Consider the following 23,837-nt stretch of genomic DNA (forward strand, 5'->3'; position numbering starts at 1 on the left):
TATCCCTTATTGCATGGTTTGTAAAGCTGTGGTGTTTTTGGATTCCACAGTTAAGCGGGTTTCTTATGAAAGTCTCTAGAAACGCCGCAAAACTATGAAATGTTGCAAGCAAAGTCAAACATATATCATCTCCAATTACGCTTCTCACACAGACAAACCCATCCCTGCATGAAATTACTTCCCTGTGTTGTCTACATACTGTAGGAGGAATATTCGGCTCGGCTGACGCCCGTCCGCGCTGTTGATTTTTCTGTGCCTTCTGATTAGTCAGAGCGATATGGCGGAGGCTCACGGGATATCAAGATGGCCGCGTCCATTTGAATCCCTGTGTTGTTATTCTTAGTTTTTTACGTCTGGTCTTTTTTCCCACGGAATTCAGTGTTTGTTTTGTTTCAGATTGTCAAAAACTGTCATCCTCTTATATTGAACGTAAATACATCAAGGGACTCCGAGATCCGGCGGTAGACGATTCGTTACTAACAGGTTTGTCCGTATCCCTTGTTTATTTCCTGGCACAGTTTAATAGCTATCCAACGTGCAGCTGTTTCCGAGAATGACGTTTTGTCCTCAACATTAAGGCAAAGTGCGTGCTTTTCTTGTTTTGCTTAAGCTAGTCTTGCTTAATTAACACTGCTTAGATTGTGAATCTAGATGAAATGTTGACTAGTAACGTGCTACGACATGTCCACGTGTTCTAAAATATTGCTGCTGTCACTTATCCGTAGCCCTCGTTTATTATCTTTCTTCCACTATCTGGCTCCTAAAATATGTAGTCTGGGAAGTTGCTGGAATAGTAGGATGGAACAACACATGCATCCAGCCGCTGTTACTGCGGGTCACTTCTACATTACTGCGCTGACCATGTTGTTGTCGATATCATTGTTTATGCCTTTCACAATTTTGAGCAGTGCGCTATACTCAGAGTGCTTCACTCTTTTTTAATTAAGAAATCGGACAACAAACTCCTAGAAATCGCTCGTTTGCTTTAACCAAATGTAGAAAGCATTGATTGTTTTTCTGGAAAGCTCTTCCAAGATAGACATGACCTCAGTAAGTTCATCCCTACCCCAGGTTCTCTCTGACGGAAAGGAGGAGTTGCCTTTTCTTGTCAGCTGTTTAAAGTGCAGAGTGTTTTCTCACTTTGTAAAACCTAACTCTTAAACAGAACAGTATGGGCCACAAACATGAACAAACACCTACAAATAAAACGCTATAAGCAAATTACATCTTTTGTCAGATTATGTTGTTTTTGCTTTCTGCTCATTTTCCAGTTCCTGCAGCTTTTGTGGGGTAATTTTCTTTCAGATATGTTTTATATCCTGGGGGGTGGGGGAAACGGCTGGCTTTTATCCAGATCATGTTTACCTGTTGGCTTCCCCTGCAGAAATAATGCTGATATCTGGAACTCATGTCGAACGTCTATGAAGAGAGAGCCACAATGATAGCCGCAGGCGAATTGCAGGAGTTTGTTCCGTTCGGTCGCGAGCACTGTAAGAATCACCCCAACGCCGTGAACCTGCAGCTGCGACAGCTTCAGCCGGCCTCCGAGCTGTGGTGCTCCGATGGGGCAGCCGGGCTGGTGGGGTCTCTTCGGGAGGTAACGCTGCAGGAGAAGGAGAGGGTAATGTCTCGAATTTCCTTTTACTCACCCCCTTTCGGATTTATTTCTGTCCTGCTGCATTTTGTGTGTTCTCTCATTTTCAACTCTTTTTTTTCCCCCACTCCCTGATTCTGTTCCCCACATTGCTTTGCTGGAAGTTTATTTCCAGGTATCCCCTGTCGATTTCAGGTGATGCATGTGGGTGTTTCTCTAACATTGTCGTGAAAAGCCATTTTGGTCAGGTTCTTACTTTTGGCTTGCTAACGAGCATTTAATTGTGGCAGCTTGTGCTGCGTCATGGCATGTTAACTGTAACACTTGATTTATTCAGATGGATACAATATGCTTTATTGATAACATAAACATCCCAGGACAAAAGACTCTAATTGAGCTACATTATATCAATAATCAGTATCACTAATACTAGTAAGATGGTGTGGAGGAAGAGATGCCTGTTAAAATTAAACTTGCAAACTTTCATGGCTCAAATACAGCTGTGGTGGATTTAGTCAAAGTTTTCATCGTTATGGGTGTATTTTGTGAAATTGTTGGCGGTTCCTGGAATGCCAGTCATCATCATACCTGTGAAGAATGGGCTATGGATCATTCCCTTTCTGTTGTGCTCAGGAGAGCTGGCAGCTGAGGAAGGGAGCTGGTGGAGAGGTCCATGGGGTGGAGTTTGAAGAGGAGCTGTATGCGGCTGGGAACATGGTGATATGGAGCCGGGGGAGCAAGAATCAGGCTTCGTATGTATACAAGGCTTTCACCGTGGACAGTCCTGTCCTACAGGTACACATGACAAAGGAAATTCACTCCCTCCTATTGTTCTTAAGCCTCTACTTTACTCCCGTGGGTAAAGAAAATCAAATACATCATTCAGCCCCAGAATCGAGTTTTTCTCCTGTTTTTCGTGCAGTCTCATTAAGTCATTATTTTCAAACTGCTCTCGGTGATCCTTTTGTGACATGGCTAAAGCTCTTTGAACTGGTTATGAAAGTGTATTATGTTTGTGCTTATCGAGGTCAAGAAATTTGAAATTGTTTAATGGTTTATTTCAGGCCTTGTGGTGTAATTTTGGTGTACCCGAGGAAGATAGAGAAGGTAATTTTGCTTTTTTTTTCATTTATAGTTTAGACATTGAAACCCTGGGTCTTTACGTCGGTGTATCAGCTTTCATTGTGTTTGTTGGTTGTAAACATGCAGCACAGTATCGGGCTTCAGATATGACTGCGGATTAATATCCCAGATGAGCAGATGAAATCCTTTGTTTAATTATAAGGGTATGACATGTATGAAATATTAATCTGTGTCATCCAGGCATCTAGGCTTATGCAGCTCAGCCTATTGAAAAGGTTGCCTTTTGTGGCAGCCGAAAAGATTTGGTAGGTGCAATGAAGAATCGGACAAAATCGCACTCCTGGCCAAGAGACTAGATGATGCATAAATAAATTTTGCTTTCAGAACAAGAAGTCGTGGAGCAAACTGTTTGCGTTGTTCAGAGGACGTGTGTGAATGTTCACAGTATTACTGGGAAAGACTTCATCTCCCCTTTGCCCTTCCAGGTGAGTCACAGTTCTTTGGCAAAAGGATATCTGTTTTTTACATTTTTTATAGATTTCTTCTGATCTGTGCTTAGAGCAACAGGTGCATTTATTGTGAAATCATATGAACCATTATTATTGCAGAGAGGCCACTCAACTAATTGTGTGGCTGATTCAGGTAATTTTGTGCACCTGCATTAATTTAGGTTTTCCACAGCGGAGTATTTGAATTATCATGCAATCAAGCAGGGTGAACTGGGCGAGAGCTGGGACAGCTGTGGTCTGAGGCCAGGATAGACTGCTTTAGCTATTCCGTTTCACTCCATTGCAGTGTTTTCTATAACTCATTCTCAATAATTATAGGGATCTTTGGCACTAGGGTGAATTAAGTAATTCAGGATTAACTATTGTTCCTGAAATGGCCTGGAATGGAAAATCCCAAGTTGCATACGCCTCGTGTAGGAGATCGGTATCGCGTGCTGGCGTAATCACCGAGATGTTCTGTTGTGCAGCGTTTGATCATTTACAATAGTTGGAGCTCCAAAACCTTTATTGATCTATTGATTTAATTGATTGGACATTTTTAGTTCCACAAACGGTTGATTTCAAGTTAACTTGCATGTCTGAAATCTCGAGCTCTTTAGGAACTGCTGAAAATACTAGATTTATAGTTGAACAGATTATGAGGCAAATTATGGTTGTTGCTTGTGTGGGGCACTGAATAAGTGTGCCTGCGAAAAGAGCATCCAAAAGGACTTCTGAAAACTGAGCAAGGAAAAAATATGGAAAACTACATGCATGATGCCATGAGTATATTCTTCTCCTGTAAACTGTTAGACTTTTGCAGAAGTTGCTACCACTTAGAATCAGACGTGAGAAATTAAATGAATGGAAAAAGGTGGTGATCTAATCTATTTGCAACCCAGTTGGAAACGAATACAAAAAGCGTCTCAGTCAGTCTGTAATATTGTTGTAATGCAGGTGCTGAAACTTGAGAATGAATTGTGCAGAAAGTAAATGAAACTAAGAGCTTGGAGTTTCACCTCCATCTTGCAGAATGTGCTGAACCTCAGTCTCTGTGATCTCAGACTTTTTCCTATCATACCAGAAACTGTCTTACTGTATAAAAAATCCCTTAACATTTACATAAGGATTCCCTTTCTTCTGCTAGTTGTGAACACAACACTAGTCATTCAGTGAAGGATTGTAAATGGCAGTGAAAAAACGAATGAAACGTGCATCCTCAGTGTCAGGATGTTCACACACTCTTGCACCACAAAGGTGCATTGATCACTTCTTTATTACACTTGTTTAATACAGTATATGATCCGTCTTTCACAACCGTGATAGAATCAATATCAGTTTATTTTTAGTACACACAAAATAAAATTTCCCTCCAAAACAGCCCATGATCAGTGTGGTGTTTATTTCATTGTTGACTGTTACGTAAAGTTAAGCACGATTAATTTACACACCGCCTTGTAGTGTTTTGTCAGAGATTACTGATCTATGACAAAATTGCTAAATCAGTTAGATCAGACCACAGGCACTATGAGTGATGCTCCCTTAACAAATCCTAATACACTAAAATAGATGACAAATATGGCACACAAGCAGAATAATATTGTGTTAGGCTTAGCCATCCTGTATGTACTGAGTGCCCAGGGGGATTACACTTCAGTCCTAAGGGGGGCTGGATGGTCTTCCAGTTTTGGTTCCAAATTAAGGTCTCAGTGAGCTGGATTCGTTTTAATTATTAGCTCAGCTGGATATATTTAAAAAGGATGAAGAGATTTCAATTTTATTGTTTAGTCATCTGAGCTTGATTTCATTTACAACACAACAAAATCATTTTGAGCAAACAATATTGGACAGGAAAGTGTAAAATCTGTTTAACAAATAAAATAATTAGAACATTTAGGCCTCCAATTCAGCCCTGCCTTGTATCAAAACTTGGTATCTAATAGGGCCCAGAGAGTCCTTTTAAATCTGTTACTAAAGATGTGAAAGAGTTGACTAGTTAAGGAGGTTACCTGAGTTTATTTACTTGCTAGAAAGGAAAATGGTCTCTGCGAAAATGATTTTCTTGAGGAAAGTCTCTATTTTTTACACCTTCTTGTTGAATTACAGTTACTGCTCACTCCAGTGAAAACCTGCCATGCATGTTTTCTTTTGCTGCAGAAAGAGCTTGTGCCCACAGGTTGGCATTCGTGTCAGCTGATCTTTAAAGACAATGCACAGCCCTACTGCACTGGACTCCTTATTGATATACCTGGCCCAACCCATTAGAAACACAGCTGGTGGTGGTGTGAAGCTGAAGAATCTTGACAAGATGCTGTTTATTCCTCAGATCTCTATAACCTGACATGATGAGAATTTTCCTTTGACCTAAAATTGAAAATATTGAGATCCTCCATCAGTCACCCAGTCAGTGTTTTGTTAACTCGGATGGGTTTTTCCTGTTGTGCCAATTGCTTGCCTCCTAATTTTGTGACTTTAGTGCTGAAGATTCTGTCAGAACCCCCCATTGCCAGATCCTGAGGCAGCTGTGCATGACGTCACATCCGGCCTGTTTCATGTTTGGTGTTCTTTGGAGCATCTGCAGTTCCTTTGTTTCGCCTATCCATTACTTTGGTAGAGGTTGATCTTTGTCTCAACTGGACTTAGAATGTTTGCTCTAAAACTCTACTGGCTCATCTTTGCACATCTGAACATCAGCATGGCCTTGACATGCAGGGCCAGCTCTGCAACTCTCTCACTTCTCATTGCCAATAATGGAGCCATTGATGGTGGCAGCAGAAAAGCAGTGAATCAGCAGATGAGTCCTCTTGAGACGTGAATTCAACACGGAGTGATTTTGACAAGCTGCAAGTTAAGACACCCCAAGAATAGGCAGGCGATTGCACACAGTGCGTGTTGAGCTCATTAATTTGCAGACTTCATGCATCGTTGTTACCTCTTGTTATAACCTCTACGAGAGATGTAACCTAATATATGAAATTGGCATAACTGAATGTGTCCCAGTACGTATGGTCACTTCAAATGTATGCTTAAAATTACCCGAAAATGAAGCACATTACCTTTTACTTATTCAAATTAATCTATTTACCCCATAATTGGAAATTCAAATTGCTTGACTGGAAATCAGTTTTTACAGTATTGTACCAATAATTTTGGAAGACACTATATAATATTAAGATTATGTTTATATGATGTTGGAGTGTTCAAATCCGAAACACTTCAGTATTTAGAAAACTTGTGGCATCATCTCATGTTTGACCCTGGATAGCATTTAGAGTGATTGTATTAGGGCTTCAACATTTTTTTCTAATCACAATCCACATAGATCAAGCTGAAAAACAGTGGGGATATTTTTCTGTTTTTCTCTAAGGTATCAGCTGTGTGGCCGACCAAGTTTGGCTTGCTGTTTGAACGTAAAAATCCTACTTCTGATTTCCCACAGAGTCCTCCAAGGTAATAATATTTACTTTAAGTTGTGCATTTTCATTTTACTCTTGGATGCAATAGGTTTTCGCAATAAATGACTGCTATAGGTTGACCTCTATGAAAGGTAGAATATTCCTTTATGTCCATCTCTTATTCCCCCTTACTTTAAATTGATAATTGATATTCGCATCTGTGTTTCTAATCAGGACAAAATAATTATCCTCCTTATTAGTATTAGATGAAGCAGCTCACATTATCCTGCTATTTAGTCATTAAGATTTTGATCTTCAAAAAGAGGGTTAGGAGAAGCTGTTAGCTAGTGGATCCATCCAAAGTGTGTGGTATTGACTGTCACTCTAAACATGTTTTCACCAAAGCAAATTTAATGAAGAGTTCACCATTGTGGTTTAATGGCTAAATTAGAAAATGTATTATCTCCCAGTCTTATGAACTAAAATCCCTGATTGACAAATGGTTTGCAAAGAAAACAATGAAATTATATCGGAGACATGCATGCTATGTTTTATTTTTAACGTGGGGCTTCTGTGTGTTAATGTTGAATATTATTGTGCAGTTTTTAGATCTTTCTTCTGTATGTGAAAGTGAGTAGAGTATTGTTAGAGTTTTCATAATTACCCTGGAGACTGGTAGAGTAGGATGCAATATGCCATCTGACTTTTAAAATCTTTTCCCAGAGAGCCACTGCCAACAATTTTTAGCATGAGACATCCACTGGATGAAATTGCCCCTGTTATCTGCAAGTCAACAGGTGAGAATTGAGATCTCTGTTTATATATTTTTATTTTCTAATTCAGTATTGCCATAGTTTATAATGACAGTAATCATAAGACTAAATCATGTTTTGATGTACTGCACTTAGCCGATTGTCTTTATGAAATCTGATTACCAGGATTTAGGCTGCACAAATCATATAATATCTACTTCATTGCTGACTGATCATCATGTGCTTTTCAAGGTGTTTAAAATCTAAATCTTTAGCCATATTGATGTTTTAATGATTGTGTTGCACTTTTATTTTTACAGTGAAACCTTTGTGGATTTCCTTTTTTTTTTTTGCAAAGAGTAAACAAACAACCAGCTGTTTTGCACCTCAGTAAAGTATAGCTGCCACCTGCGGTTTCACAGGAGCAGAGGGAGAGCTTTCAAGTTTCCAGCCGGTTTTCGATCCAGGCAGGAAAGGCAGAGGAAAAGCAGGGAGCTCTTCTGGAGCTGATCGGTGTGTTGACTGTCCTTTTTTGTCTTGGCTTGTTTGCACGCAGGTCTGTTTGAAGCCGCACAGGTGCAGTATGTGGCCGACAGCACGCTGAGGATTGTTTTCACGAGCTGCGAGCCAGCGATCATCATGACCTACGACACGGTTCAGTACACTCACACTGTCTGGGCGCTGCGCAGAGTGACTCAAGAGGTATTATTTCTGTATACTGTATTTGAGTTTTGAGCAGTCTTGTGGCTAACATCAAACTTAAGGCTGTGTTTCGTTTTATTGAATTCAGTTCAGGCAGTCTGTTTAAAAGCTTTTTTTCCCCAGTTTGGTGTATTTTCCAAATGCTTTTATTAGTGCTGAGGAAGCCACACCTGTGGATTAGTGTTTAAATCTAAACCTTGTTTTAATTAAGTGATTTCTTTCATTGCTTTGCATTTTGATAGACGTAAATGCTGGTTCCTTTGTGTAAGGTTCCTGTGATGCTTTTCTGGCACTGTGATGAGACTTTTGTATTAGCCAGTGTCCCAGTTTTTTAACATTTGTATAAGGTTAGAAAATGTACTTAAAATGGTCAGCATAAGGAATATAATAGGTGTTATACTACAATCACTTACATTCAGATGCTGACTGTAGACTCAGCTTCTCAGGATAGTGTATGTGTTGTTCTAATGAGATGTTGCGGTTAAAGAATAAGATTCAGGAATGAAATGCACTGACACTTCGCTCTTCCTGTACTCTGCTTGCTGCCCTGGCAGGAGCAGTTTGTGGTTCTGAAATACCCGGAGCAGATCGGTACTCCACAGAAACTGGTGGCCACCAGCTCTTTCACTGCCCACCTCCGGAATGTCTCCAAAATGGATTCGCCCTCTGGCTCCCCATTCCAGAGCTACTCCCTGCACAACCAGAGCAGGATAACGGCCTCTCCGGGGCTCTACTCCCGATCCCACTCCCCATCCATATCAAACATGGCGGCTCTCAGGTCAGCCATCCCAGTGCTGTTTTTCAGGAAGCTCGAATTGCACTTGTGCAGCTCATCCACTGGGACTTTACTGACCGTCATTCAGACTGCACACCTGCTCTTTGACTTGAGGGATCCAGACAAGAGGATGAACGAGTGTCGGGACTGTAGGGGGCCTGAAGATGTCGCAGCAAGGCGACATGAGCAGTGCTGTTCTGTTCCTCATCAGTTTTAGGGGCTTATCTTTACTGCTCCTAGACCAAAGAGCTAATTGGAATCAAAACGATGTGAAGAAATCTATATAAATGTTAATTACTCACTTAGTTTTTCTGTGCCTCACTGTGCCATAAAACGGGTATTGAAGGTTCTATAGAATATTTATACTAATAAAGCTGCTGAAGGGCAGGATCACTGGTAAAGAGAGACTAACTGGTGAGTGTCGCTCTCGATCAGATTTCAGTGCCCTGTTTGGCTTCTGTCTCCTTGTTCGCAGTCGTTCTTACTCCCCTGCCATTGGGATGCCTTCCTTCTCCGAAGCCCCTCGGTTCAACACGTCCCTGTACTCCCCCTCGCCCAAGAACCACAGCGTGTGCCACTCTCCAAACAGCACTCTGAACGACTCTTTCCAGGCTCCGGAGACCGAGCCCATAGTGCCGGAGCTGTGCATGGAGCAGCTCTGGACGGAGACTGCATCCAGTTCCAGGTACCGGATCTGATCCCGCTCGACAATCCCCTGGACTGCTTCAGTTTTCCCAGCAGGACATTGATTCAGCTGGACATTGCCTGAATTACAACACCTGACTAGACAGAAGACTAGCAATTCCCTTAACATACTTTATTTTAGTTTTTTTTTTCCTGTTTGTTTATTTTTGTTTGGTTTTATTTTGGATTTCTGGGTCTCTTGTAACATACGATGTTTAACCCTTGGATGTCCCAGGGAGAAGAGCTGCCAAGCAACAAAGGTGTTCACCACAACTGACCTCTGTGATCACAGGTTTCTGTGCTTCCTGGTGGAATCCCAGCAGCAGCTGAGGTAAGTCGGCTCCCACTTCTGTGTGGATCTCCATGGATCTCCATGCTGTACGCTGTATGAATTGTGCCGATCTCCTCGCACCTGTGTCTTCTCACTCCGGCACTGTAGTCAAAGAAAATCTCATGGTGCCTCTCGAGAAGCTTAGCTGTTGAACGCTCAGGTTGAGCTTTCCGGTCGCGGGTTCGAGCCCAGTTCATTTCACTGGCTGACGGTGACCAGGCTTCTCTAGGCAGAGATGCACAACTGGATAGGGTGGGATTAGTCAACTAGGGTTATCTCGGTTGGTGGCAACACTGAGACCCCTGTGGCATGCAGTCGTTGGGTGCTGTCAGTGAGGGACGCGCCTCTCTTCCAATCAGTGCAGTGATCCTGGTGACATGTTACAAGACGATTGGCTGGAAGATGGGCATCTGGGAGGAATCTGCCTACACTTCCTTATTCTCCCCTGAGTGAAAATCATGAGGATTGTAACTACAGGCTGAGACATGAAAAACATACAACATACCAAAAATAAATGGGCGATTCCAATGTGGAAAAAAAAATGCTAATGAATTTGATAGACAAAACAGTATTGATTATAACCAGCCTCATGTTTCTTGCGGATACAAAGACATCATTGCAGGCTGCGATCAGGGAGTTGTTGTGCCTGCTTTCTAGTGGACTTCCATGAGTAAACGTAATGAACCAGAAAAGGTGGTGGAATTGTGTCTTGTTAAGCTTCTGAATGAGTTGATTAAATCAGTCTCTCACAGACAGTAGCAGACTCATGACACATAAATGATGCCAGTCAGCACTGCTTCAAAATGTAACATTTTATATCCGGAAGATATTTTAAGATTTAAATGTATTTAATTGTCTTATTTTGTTAAAAATGTTTTTTAAGGCTATGTACATACCAAGTCTTAAAAACTGGCACTTTAACGCTTAACTTGGCTGTTGTTGCAGGTGTGTAAAATTCATTGAGAGCAATGACTCGTCTCAATTGATATTTGTTTCTGTCACCACAATCCCTGCGAAAGATGCGGCCCCACTAGAGGTAATTCATTTCAACTGATATTAATTAAAATATTGAGGGTTAAGGAACGGACTGTTTTTTCAAAGTGTAGCACTAGAGGGTTGAAAAGTTCTCTTTTCCTCTTTGCACATCAGAGCAAAGATTCTAGAACTGTACAAAGTGTTAGTGACGTTACAACTTCTAGTATTGGACGTAAAGTACACAGATGTTGAAATACCATTATAATTTATAAATGGCTTTACTGTGATTTTCCTTTCCTGGCCTGGAAGTTCTTAACTTGGTTAGAATATTCAGCAGTAGAATTTGGGCCTTCTTGAAGTGAGAGTGTGCCATTTCACTCTCTGCCCTGACTAAAGATATGTTACAGGCAATGAAATTTTGCTTTTGTTTCCCATGTTCTGCAGACTGCAGTTTGCCTCTGATCATTTGCTTTCTTGGATAACCTTCTTTTGCATTTTATAAAATGGAAAATTATTCATAGCTAATCCGGTCTGGCTTGTTTTCTTCAACAGAATATCAGTGCCATGCTGGTCCTGGAAACCAATGGGAGTCTGGTTTTGTACACTGGAATCTCCCGGGTATGTTTTTTTAAATCTGATAATTGCACTTTAGCTTCAGAGGGTAGGAGAGTGGGTTTGTGGCCTTGCAGTTTCCATCAAGTGGAAGTGGTGCAGAATTTGCTTTAACGTGAACCCGCAGTATTAGGACTGAGTTTGGTAGGAAATAGACACACAAAGCGCTTGACTAAATAAACTAATCATATGAGCCATGAACAACTTTATGCAGCTGTTTCTTGTAGATATTTAATATGCTGCATCTGAGCATTCAAATTGTATTGCTTTGCCACTAGTCTCCTGTGTACTTACTGGTTTAGCTTTGAAGGTGAGTGTTGTACAATAGTTGGTATGTTATATCACGTATATAAAATAATCTATACACATTTTATCTTCCACTGCATAAAATCCCTGCATCTGCAATGTGTAGCAGCAATTTATACTAAGCATATTATTAAGATGCTGAGATTTTATCTATCTTTATGCCTTAAAACCAACGTTTCGGTGGTTGTATTCATTATTTGCCCTGGGTGACAGCATCGGGCAACCCATACAATAACTGTGTATAAACAAGTGCAACTTGAAATTACCCCCTTTGTGTAAATAAAACAACAGCAAGGCAGTGAATGACGCCTTCCACCTGTGTTGCTGATCTCTTTCCTAGGTGGGGAAGGTGTATATTCCTGGGCTCCCAGCTCCTTCGTGCAGCTTGTCGAACCCCATGCCACGCCCAAGCACCCCACTGGACAGTATCAGCACCCCGGCCAGGTCTCTGAGCAGACACGTAGGCCGTCTGGATGAGGTGAGCGGTGTGTGTAGGGGGCACACTCCCCAAGCTCTTGTTCCGTTTGTAGTGCTTGCCAATGAGGATCTACCAAAAACCTTGTCTGAAAAAGTTTCCCAATAAGTGCTGGCCTGGGTGATAGATTGAAAGATGGGTGGGTAGATCTCAGACTAGGGTGAAAGTTTGCGGAGACGTTTGCTGAGAAGCCTGCATACTGCAGTGTTTTTTCTTTAACTTTTTTTTTTTCGGGGGAAGAAAAAAAATCAGAAGAGTTTTAAACTCTTGGTCTCAGTGCTCAATTCATTTTCTTGTGGTGACTCACTACCCTTAGAAACTCACCCGGAAAAGATCCAAGTAATTTGCTTTTCAATAAAGTAACGTCTGTGCTAGGCAGCTTAATTGCTGAGTGGTCTACTCTAGTGCGATTTTGAGTTTTGGGAACAAACCTCCCAATATGCTCATCAATTTTACAATTAGATCCCAATTACATCCTAAAAATTACAGGTGTTTTTAACCCCAGCCTTCATAAAGGGAGTCTGAATTACAACCCAATTATCGGGAAAATGTATCCTTTGTGTGGGGAAGCAGTATATCGCACATTGTGGGGGAAAAAAACCTTGATGGGCTTCATCTTAACCTTGGTAAAAGAAAACGCTGAGAGAAAAAAAAATAATTGGGCCAAATTATCTACCTTTCTACCCAATTTCTCAGGTTAGCACTGAAACAGAAGATCCTTGAAATAAATTTCCCATCCTGTTAAATCCCAGTAGAGCTGTTAGTTTTAATTAAAAAAGAAAAACAGTTTGAATTACCTTGGGGTAATCTGTTGAAAGTGTTTGTGAAGGTAGCCTTTAATATAATCCTAGTCCTTGTATTAAACTTCATATACATCTGCTTCATAACTTTTCATCTTGGTGTTCTTTTTTGGGTAATGCCTGCTGTCTTCAGCTAAAATCTAATCCATTTTAAGCACCATCAGAAAACGTACATGGTACTACAGTACAGATGAAATGGGTATACACAGTTTTGGAAGGTCAGGCTATCTATCTGTTTATTACTTTACAGGAATTGTGAACTGTGCAGTTTGTCAAACTACAATAAGAAAGATCTGTGAATCTGTGTTCTTAATTTCTGCCTTTAAGAGAAAAAATACAAACCTATTGTTTTGTTTCACAAAACAAATATTTTGTTTCATCATTTGAAAAAAAACCTGACCTGTACCGCAATACCCACTCTTCTTCCTTAATTTTCTGTCAGATTGCCAGTCATTGCTGTTATCGGGAATCTAGAATAACAAAGCCTAGCCTTTTTGAATGATGCAGTGACCAGAATGTGATTATATATATATAATATAGGAGTGGTTTTGATAAAACATCCTTGTGGCAACATTTGTACTAGCATTTGAGGTCAGTCAATTGTAAAAACCTTTTTTCTCAGGTTGTGATGCTTTCTCCTGTTTCTGAATTAAGAGGCTCTCCTAAGCATCATGAATCCTCCTTGTTGGATGACACTGCCTTTCAGCAGATAGGAGCTTATATTCATTCTCTTAGAGACCCTGTTCGCAATCGAGTTACTTTGGTAAGTAGCTCTGCATCCTTAAGCATAATTGATTCAGGGATTTCAGTGGGATGTTTAGGTGATTTGTTTCAACCATGTGAATAACCATCCAACCACAATGTCGAATACTAAGCAATGCTTAAAAATAATAGGATACATGAATCAGTGTTTTCACAGACCTTGATAAATTAAAACAGTTTGGAAAGATCAATGCTGATCCTAAAGCCAAGTTCAAAAACCCTTTCAAATGGAGATATCAAACCATCAGGGAGTTAAGTTCATATTGGTGTGTGCATCTTTGGGTGTTTGGGATCAGCTGTTAAATTAAGACTTTTTTTCTTTAGAATCTAAAGTAATGTATTAAGGTTTATATGAGAAGTTCGAGTTAAACTTGAACTATTGTTTCTATAGTGTTTAATTTTCAGCATATTTTCTGTAAGGTCTGATTTCTTTCTCTCATTAACAAGCATTTGTTGAAGCATTAAGTAGGAACTGCATTAAGCATTTACAAGCATGAAGTAGGAACTGCTACTTTTGATGTTCCTGTTTGGTGCCGTGTTGGTTCCCAGGGTGGCTCCTGTGCCCGGTTAGGCAAGTGACGTGAATTTGTTTTTCCTCTTTAGGAGATGAGTAATGGCTCAATGCTAAGGATAACCATTCCTGAGATGGCGACATCAGAACTGGGTAAAATATGTTAGTTTTAGTTTTTCAACAGAGTTGTTGTTGTTACATCAACGAGGTCTAGTAAAATCGCCCCTGTTTTTGGATCTTCTTTGGAAGATCTTACTGTCGGCGACTCGGTGAATGAGTTTCAACTAAATGTCACATTATTGTGAATTGTTGATGGTATGAATTACAGATTTAAATCCAGGCGTCTTGCCTAAGTTGACACATTTTTCCCTACCAATGCGGCAGACAATGCCTATTACTTCATTAAACTGATAGCGCTTCCCGGAATGGGTCCCACCTGCTGATTGAGAGCCAACCTGCGACAGCATTGTAAATATAGCAGCACGCCGCCAGTGTTCCCCACTTGCTTGCTCTCGGGGGCATCAATAAAGCTAAAAGCTGCTGGCTATAATAAGAAAGACCGATAAAATTGAAGCATAATTGCACGGAGTTCCTCTTCTGGAATTGCAGTGTTCTGGATTGCAGGGAACCCCTAGGTTACACTATTTTTTTTGTTTTTCAATAAATACATCGTATTCTTAATTCGTTTGGCTGCCTCCCCACCACCATACCTTGAGCACTTACAGTATGTATTATCTGTTCGATTAGTGTTATAATAAACTTGGACAGTAGTCAGTGTTAATGGATCTGTAGGTTCTGCACGTCATAGCAATTACTTTAAAAACCAGAGTGCTGCGGTTAATCTTTCAGTGCTGTATTGGTGTGTCTCTGGGCCTCTCTCCCCAGCCAGCAGGTTTCCTGAGCTCCAGTTGTGACGAACATGCTCTACATAAGTAATGAGCTGAGTTACAGGGCACCTGTGTCTGTCAAGGATTTGAGAACCAAAATGCCTCAGATATTTAATCACTGCAGGCAAGCTGCTTTCTGCGTTTCTCTCTACTCATTGCTGCTGATCATAGAAGGCAATTGTGTAATTATATCCCATGCACATTGTTTCCTGGCACCAGCGTTAAAGCACAGGAAGACTCTGTTTATGGAATTATTGAGAAGCACGTCAAAGGCAAATGTTTTCACTTTCTCTCATTAGTACCTCTTAATGGGTTTTCCTTAATTAGGAACTATTAGTTGTGATGTTCCTGTCTTCTGTCAGGATTAATCGTATGTAATTGCAGCTCTTTGGATGACAAAATACGAAATGTGTTTGTTTCTAATGAGTCTGACACAGTAGTTATGTCCTGCCTCAAACTTTGTCCAATTTGTTTTGTCGTCATTTTTAAAGAACAGCAAAGTGTGGAAGGGTTAAACCATTATGTTATAATTGCTAGCATTTGCCGCTCCCTATTCACACATTAGTTTGTAATTGATAGAGAAGCTGTGGTTCATATGTTAAATGAGATGGCATTTAAGCCCCACTGACTGCCATTCAATTCATTAGCAAATTAATATTCTTCTGTTTGTGAAGCGATCGTACATTCTGATAAAGACAATCAGATCATCTTAGTTTGCAGAACCACTGAGTATATCTGTAAGCTGTATCACCCTGCAACTCTGAACTGGCAGCCCACTGAAGCTCAGCAGGTGTGAGCCTGGTCAGTACCTGGATGGGAGACCTCCTGGGAAAACACTAAAGTTGCTGTTGGATGAGGTGTTAGTGGGGCCAGTAGGGGGCGCTTACCCTGTGGTCTGAGTGGTTCCTAATACTCCAGTATAGTGACTGGGACACTATGCTGTAAAACGGCGCTGTCCTTCAGATGAGACGCAAAACCCAAGGTCCAGGCTCTCTCTGCTCATTAAAAATCCCAGAGTGTTTCTCGAAAAGAGTAAGGGTGTTACCCCATTGTCCTGGCCCGATTTCCCCTGACCTTTACCAATCACGGCCTCCTAATAATCCCCATTTCTGAACTGGCTTCATCACTCTGTTCTCCCCCCCACTGAGAGCTGGTGTGTGGTGAGTGTTCTGGCGCACTATGGCTGCCGTCACATCATCCAGGTGGGGCTGCACACTGGTGGTGGTGAAGGGGATCCCCATTACCTGTAAAGCGCTTAGAGTGGAGTGTCCAGAAAAGTGCTGTATAAGTGTTTATTTTCCCGTTGTTCTGTATCCGAAGGTGACTCTTCTCTCTTTGCCCCAGTGAAAAAATGCCTGCTCGCAATCAAGTTCATCCTGCCTAAAGAGACGGCGGTGAAGGTGCTCGTTAAATGGTACAACATCCACAACGCACCGGGCGGCCCCAGCTCTCACTCCGAGTGGAACCTGTTTGTGACATGCCTCATGACTCTGATGGGCTACAACACCGACAGGCTGGCGTGGATGCGCAGTGTGAGTGGTGCCCCCTTCTGCCCTGTCTGACGCACAGGGCAACCCGCACAAGCACATCCGTGTGCCCTGCGCTGATGCAGCTGCCGCCTAGGGCAGCATGTTGGGTTTTAAACTTCATTAACATGAACATTAACATCACTTTATTAGCCACATACAATTTCTTGCATTAGGAATTTTGTCTTTTCGCATACCCCAGCTTGCTCTCCATGAGACACACAGACAGGGAGAGAAGCTTGGGGCCAGAGCGCAGGGTCAGCTATTGTACGGCGCCCCTGGAGCAGCTGGGGTTAAGGGCCTTGCTCAGGGGCCCAGCGGAGTAGGATTCCTCTGCCGGCTGCGGGATTTGAACCAGCAACCTTCCAGCCGCTGGCGCAGATCCTGAGCCACAGAGCCACCGCTCCGCCCCTAAAAACGTGGCTCTGCCCTGTGTGAGGATCGAACTCGCAACCTTCAGATTATGAGACTGACATTCTACCTACTGCGCTAGCGAGGCTCGGCGCGATTCACTTCCTGGTCGCTCAACGTCCCAGGACAGCAGCGCCATGTGTCAGACCCCAGCCCCAGCACAATTAGGCTCGTCTCAATTTGGTGGAAGGCACTGCCTTTTGGGGTTTCAAGTGTTTTCTTCACCAGAAAGATGACATTAAAATCTGTAAGTAGGAAATTAAGGTCTGGATCAGACCAACCAAAGGGCTTAACACATCATTTCAAATTACACACACTTAAAGAGGGAAGAATTAAATTGGTTCCGCTCAGAACTGGCTGAGTTCAGTGATGTAATTCTCAACTGGGGTGATCTGAAAGCCACCAAGCACCTTCAGGAACAATGTGTTTAATCTCTGAACTGGCCTCCTCACATCAGCTTGCCTAGAAACTGAACATCTAGAAGGCAACCTGGAGTCGTAGTTTAGAGCTTTGGAACTTTTACCAGATGGTCATGGTTCAAGCTTCCATTTTAGATTCATTTAATAAATAACTGGATGCTTAAAAACTGACATCATAACTGCATACATAGAATCTTTTTGTTTTTGGCCTTTTCACTTTTATCTGTAACTCAGCATACTTGCAGGCAGGCTTGTAGCCCTTCAGCCCAACAGCAGTAATTGGGGAATAATTGGTCTGCTTTCCAAGTGCTGTTGAAAGCAATGCCAGGAGTCGTAAGGGCAATACGATGCATACGCACTGTATGTGTCTGTGCTGAGCAGAGGTAGCTGTCTTGTATGAAGTCATAAATAAAGGAAAAGTGCATTTCTGTATTTGTACTCATTAGAAAGGATGACGTTCTTCCTGTCTCTATAGCTCGGTAGGTTTGCCTGCACATCCCTGGTTTTTTCTGCATAGGCACGGCGAGAGAGGGTGAATGGTGAAGAGTGAGCTTGAGGAAATTCGTTCACATGGGAAACTGAGGTTTCTTCAGGATTTTTTAATTTAGGCAATTGCTTCTCCTTATAGAATTAACTGAAGGTTGCACAACCTGCATTTCCAATTTTCTGGAGGGGCCACATAGGCTGAATAGCCTTCTCTTGCTGGTAACCTTCCTGATGTTCTTCTGTCTGGGCAGAAAACCGATCTCGCTCTTCACAAGAGGTGGCTTAATCTTCGGTTGGTTTGAGGGTCTATAAGAGCAGCTTGTGCGAAATGTTTGTACTGATATTAGTAAAATAGATAATCTACCAGACCTGTGATAACGGTGTTTTTTATAACACAATTGAAACTGTGGTTTAACAGCTCTTTAGAAGGACGTTGCTTTTTTCTAGGACTTTTTTTTTTGTTTTGCCACTGGTTTCTGTGTCTTCAGTGCCTTCATTTTTCATACATAGCTGGATGTAGTTAATTTGTATTTGTTGCATCATGGAGAGAATAACATGTACTGAGAATGTTGCATCATGCAATAACTCTTTTTCATACTGCACAATATTTCATTACATTGGGTCTTTTTTAGCTTGTACAGACCCAATGATTTTGAATGTATCAAAAGGGGTCTGAATTAAAAGCAAGCTAATCCAGCATCGGTTCTGAATTGATTTGAGGATACCATGATAACCAAGTCATGATAAAGTAGGTGGAAATATTAAAAAAGCTTATGACATCATGCACAGTCTTAAGAAAATGTTTTAACAGGGGAGAGAATCAGTGGTATGCATTTAAAAGTTACCCAAAACGTAGCAAGGAAGTGTTTAATTCTGAAGCTTGTGATTTTTTATTTCAGCCTCATTGTTTGAATTTCTTCACAGCTTGATTTTGAAGGATCTCTTTCCCCTGTGATTGCTCCAAAAAAAGCCCGGCCTTCAGAGATGGGATCAGACGATGTAAGACTTTTTTTAAGTTTACTTTTTTAGGACGTATATGATTAACATGCATCACAGTAGGCAGAGAATCTGTCTTGTAGGAAAAAAAGCACAATACTAGTAAGTTATGCTAAGAGTTATACGGTAAGTTATACACCTTGGAGTTGTTCAGGTGGAGTCTAAATTTAAGTACAAGAATTACTTACAATAAGCACTCCAGGGCCTTGTGGTAATCTACCAGTTTTATTTTTTATGTAGGGAAACAAAAGATGTTATTTATAGACTCTTCCACTAATAGACTGGAGAACTTCACACTTATTGGGAAAATTGCATCAATCCAAAAAACATTTTTTAATTGGCAAATGTTTATATTGGGATGGGTTAGTGGAGTACCACAGGAGTCTCTGTTAGGACCACTGTTCTTTCTAAATTACATTCTGGTATAATAATAAACCTACCAGGTCTTCAGATTCTACCAAACTAGCACTGTTGGAAAACACTGTAAAAAGCTGCATAAGAAATTTAAAATCTAGCCCAATTTTAGACTTGGAGCAAAGTATGGATTGGGCCAACACCTGCAAAATTGAATGTCATTTTGACAGCTTGAGCGTGTTGCTTTGCAAATACTTTTACTTTTCTAGACTGAGGCAGGGAGCTTTTAAAAATGCTGAAGAATTAGGATATATAGTCAAAGGTGTAGATTTCAAAGTGAGGAATATTAAAAATGTACGGTTCACTAGTAAGACCTTATTTAGAATGTTCTGTTTAGTCATAGTTTTGTCATAATATCATCGTTTTGGCCACCATGAAACAAAAAGATTTTGCTGCTCTGGAATCAAGGGAAACTCGGCGAGAGACATTCCTGTGACCAAGGAATGTCCTTCACTGACAGATTTGCAGAATTGAATTTTTAGTTTTGAATACAAAAGACCCCTTTGAGGGGACCTGACCTCAACCATTCAGAGTTGCCAAAGGCACTGCCAGCCACATGACTTTTTCAGAATCAACAGTGAAACATTGAAACACGATTGGAACATGAGGACATAGGTGGAAACTACATAGCAGTGCCTTTAATACCAAGAACAGGAGGCACACCTTTACCCAAATGGTTATGGGTTCTCTGGCATTGTTCAAGAGACAGCTGGATGAGTTCCTTGACTCCAATAGACACTGAACAAGAAACTGACTTAGATGGATCCTCTTATTTGTCATCTTACAAGTCCAGTCTTATAAATCTTTTTCAGAGTTACAACACCTTTCCACCTAGCACATCAACTCTATATTAATCCTTAAGAGTTTTATTTCCTCCCATAAGCTAAATGTTTCCAGTTGGGAGAAATATCCATAGACAGAGTGGTACTGTACCTTTTTATATTGCCTCACTTTATTACTGCTGTTTGCTTAGTGATAACCCAGGACTCCTGGGAGGGAGTGCTGGGATGTAAACTGGACAATCTCCCTAGTTTCCGAGTCCGAGTGATAAGTTCCAGGCTCCCGACGCCCAGCAGAATCCGATAGCAGCGCGGGCTGCTCCGCACGTGACCGCCATTGACACGCTCATCTCTTTTTTTTTTTTTTTTTGTCGCCTGCGAAGGACTGGGAGTATCAGATGAGCTCCGACTACCACCGGCAGCTGGAGTCGAGGCTCTTGGCTAGCGCGCTGTATTTGGATCCGCTCGGGGCCCTGCCGCCCAGCGAGGACCCCTCGCCCCCGCTCGGCCTCGACGCCACCGCCCCGCTCTTCGGCCACATCCCCGCCCTCTTCTTCGTCCTGCACCTGGTGTACGAGGAGCTGAAGCTGGACACCCTCATGCGGAAGGGCACGCGCTCGCTTGTCCTCCTCCTGCAGCAGCTGGCAAGGTAGACATAATAAAAATATAAGTGTGAGCAATTATTACAGTGCTTTTCTGGAAACTCCACCCAAAGTGCTTTACAGGTAATGGGGACTCTCTTCCACCACCCCCAGTGTGTGGCTCCACCTGGATCATGCGATGGCAGCTATAGTGCCATCTATAGACTCATCACACACCAGCTGTCAGTGGGGAGGAGAACAGAGTGATGAAGCAAGTTTAGAGATGGGGATAATTAGGAGGCCTTAACTGATAAAGGCCATTGGGAAATTTGGCCTGGATACCGGGATAACACCCCTACTCTATTCAAGAAATGACCTGGGGGTTTTAATGACCACAGAGAGTCAGGACCTCGGTTTTACATGTCATCCGACAGTAGCCTTTTTTTCCCAGTATAGTGTCCCCATCACTATAATGGGGGCATTAGGACCCACACAGACCACCTACTGTCCCCACAACACCTCTTCCAGCAGTAACCTTAGTTTGTCCCAGGAGGTCTCCCACCCAGGTACTGACCGGCTGAGCTTCAGTGGGTTGTCAGTTGTGAACATTCAGTGTGGTATGGCTGCTCGCCACGACGGTAAGGTAACTGCACTGCTCCCATGGGGAAAAAAACTACGCGCCTCTTTAGACATCACTGGGAAAGGGGGCCCGTGTCCAAATATACACTTAGTCTTGGGGTCTTAAGCCCTTCGTATGTGTGTTCTCGCTCAAGTCTGCAAGGGCCCAGGGTGTCCTATTTCTAAATCTGTGTTTCACAGGGGCGCTCGTGAGTGCTTTTAATGCGCCCTTGTCTGAAGTCCGCATCGGAGCGACTCCATTGAAAGGAATCGCCCCCAATTCCTCATGGAACGGTGACATTACACCCAAGGGTGTCCCTTTACCTTTTTTATAACGATGCTCCTCGAATCCTCGTCACAGAAGCGCGGACTGGGAGGAAGGGCTCAGGGCGCAGTGTGAGAACTGGGGCTTAGCTGTGTAGCTGGTAGTTAGCTGTGTAGCTGACAGGAGATGCAACAGTCATTTGAATAATGTGATGAACCGCGACACTTTTACTCGTCACTGACTGTTTTGTGTCATCGGGTATTCTGGTTGGCATCCTCCCACCCTTCCAGAGTTATTCACCTGCACTTCAGCCCGATGAACGCTTCCTACACTGTTACAGGAAAGCGAAAGAAGTGAAAAGCAGAAAGCGAGAGGTCGTTGGACGTGCAAAACATTAATGAGAAACCTCCCGTTTCAGTAGGCATATGACACATGCCTCGTCTGAATGGGAAATAATACAGCTTGCGTTCCAACTGTGAAAACGGCAGGAGGACTGTAGCAGAGCTGTAGAAAAGGAAACCTTGCAACGATAACCTGATCGCCTCTCATTAAAACTCCTGAAGGAGCCCTACTGCCGAATGCTATAGTGACGACTGTCCAAAGCTCAATGCTCAAGGAGATAAATTGCAACAGTCTCTGCCAAACTGAATGCCAGGCTCCCCGTAGGTTTACAAACCAGATGGCAGAAGGGTTTTTAATGCCCATTTCTGTCTTGCAAATAAGCTAGAATAACAACCAGCACAATTACAATGGGAAGAGGAGGTAAACCGGTTTAAATGCCAGTCCTTCAGTGTTTTAATACTACTCATGCAGGCCGTCTGGGTGTCTGTGTTATAGTGAATAACTAACCATAGTATCTGGTTGACGAATTCTAACATCTCTTATCCATTCTGAACCAACTGGTTTTAAGTTGTTTGAGGTTATAGACGAAACAAACACAGCCAGATTGCAATGATCTACAGTATGTGTATTAAAGTAATATAAAAATAGGAATACTGCAGGCAGAGGACTGTGCATTTTTGTTTTCTCACTCTGCCCTTTTTGGTGTGCTAATGCTTCTTTTTTTGGTCATAGGGATCTGCACTTGGAAGAGTATATTGATTTCTATTGGCGTGATTACCCCTCCTTCATTAGAACCTTTAAAGAAGTGTGTGTGATTGACCAAGGTAAGCGCTGATTATGAGGTGAGAGTGTGGACAGGGTTTCACGGATTTTCCCTAGTAATGCCCCATGACCTTCTGTCACTTCTCTAAATGCGTTTTTAAATGTTATCTGTGATGAGCTCAATCGCATGTATTGAAATACTGGCTGTCTCAACAGCAGTTAATGCTGCAAGGTACACTTCATAATTTCCCCTTCTTGTAATTCACTGCCATTGTTTCCTTCAAACTGATTGCTTTGGTGAAGCTGGTTCCAGGTATATTGGGACTATTTCATTGTAACAGTAGTGCAAGAAGTTACAAGCCACCTCTAGTGCACCTGTAGGTGTGGGGGGAATGAGGTTGGGCAGGCAAGCTCTTCCAACACAGCCACCCGTCAGAGCTTTTCTTGTTTGACTGCTGTGTTCTCCATAATGCCTTGCGGGGGGGGTTGCACAGATCGGGGGGGCAGCAAAAGTTATACTTTTGCTAATAACTACAGAGGTCATTTTCTGTGCTGCAGGAAGCTTGAATGCATCCAAGACAGAACCGGACAGGTGCTCAGGGTGCTGGCCCACCTTTGTCCCTTTTCTTATGACATGTCAGAAAATTCATTTTTCTGAATAAAATATTTCCACAAGAATAACAAGAGAGGTTACAAATGAGAGGTTGGCCATTATAAATGGTAGAAGTAGTAATAATTCCTTACACTTATATAGTGGTTTTCTGGACACTCCACTCAAAGTGCTTTACAGGTAATGGGGATCCCCTCCACCACCACCAGTGTGCAGCCCCACCTGGGTGATGTGACGGCAGCCATAGTGCACCAGTACGCTCCCCACACACCATCAGTGGGGAAGAGAGCAGAGTGATGAAGCCAGTTCAGAGATGGGGGGTTATTCGGAGGCCATGATTGATAAAGTTCAGGGGGAAATTTGGCCAAGACAGCGAACAGCCCTGCTCTTTTCAAGAAACACCCTGGGATTTTTAATGACCACAGAGAGTCAGGACCTCAGTTTTATGTCCAATCTGGTGGGGCGCCCGCCGGTGGCTCAGGATCTGCGCATGTGG

General features: G+C 42.3%; 1 protein-coding gene across 1 annotated transcript in view; it reads left to right on the top strand.

Annotated features, from left to right (window-relative positions):
• The first annotated feature begins 270 nt into the window (after nt 1-270).
• anapc1 (anaphase promoting complex subunit 1) overlaps nt 271-23,837 on the top strand; it is a 53,117-nt gene continuing 29,550 nt past the window's right edge. Inside the window, exons 1-20 of the mRNA XM_088609654.1 lie at nt 271-483; nt 1,385-1,621; nt 2,228-2,389; nt 2,659-2,701; nt 3,062-3,162; nt 6,533-6,615; nt 7,284-7,357; nt 7,869-8,014; nt 8,569-8,792; nt 9,265-9,474; nt 9,709-9,804; nt 10,750-10,840; nt 11,332-11,397; nt 12,038-12,175; nt 13,595-13,735; nt 14,338-14,398; nt 16,477-16,664; nt 18,899-18,973; nt 20,547-20,812; nt 22,702-22,793. Coding sequence (XP_088465780.1) covers nt 1,409-1,621; nt 2,228-2,389; nt 2,659-2,701; nt 3,062-3,162; nt 6,533-6,615; nt 7,284-7,357; nt 7,869-8,014; nt 8,569-8,792; nt 9,265-9,474; nt 9,709-9,804; nt 10,750-10,840; nt 11,332-11,397; nt 12,038-12,175; nt 13,595-13,735; nt 14,338-14,398; nt 16,477-16,664; nt 18,899-18,973; nt 20,547-20,812; nt 22,702-22,793 — 2,470 coding nt within the window. The 5' untranslated portion in view covers nt 271-483; nt 1,385-1,408. The remainder of the gene's footprint in view (nt 484-1,384; nt 1,622-2,227; nt 2,390-2,658; nt 2,702-3,061; nt 3,163-6,532; nt 6,616-7,283; nt 7,358-7,868; nt 8,015-8,568; nt 8,793-9,264; nt 9,475-9,708; nt 9,805-10,749; nt 10,841-11,331; nt 11,398-12,037; nt 12,176-13,594; nt 13,736-14,337; nt 14,399-16,476; nt 16,665-18,898; nt 18,974-20,546; nt 20,813-22,701; nt 22,794-23,837) is intronic.

Source organism: Lepisosteus platostomus, chromosome 17 (assembly GCF_059453375.1).
Source record: "Lepisosteus platostomus isolate fLepPlt1 chromosome 17, fLepPlt1.hap1, whole genome shotgun sequence".
Taxonomy (NCBI): Eukaryota; Metazoa; Chordata; class Actinopteri; order Semionotiformes; family Lepisosteidae; genus Lepisosteus; species Lepisosteus platostomus.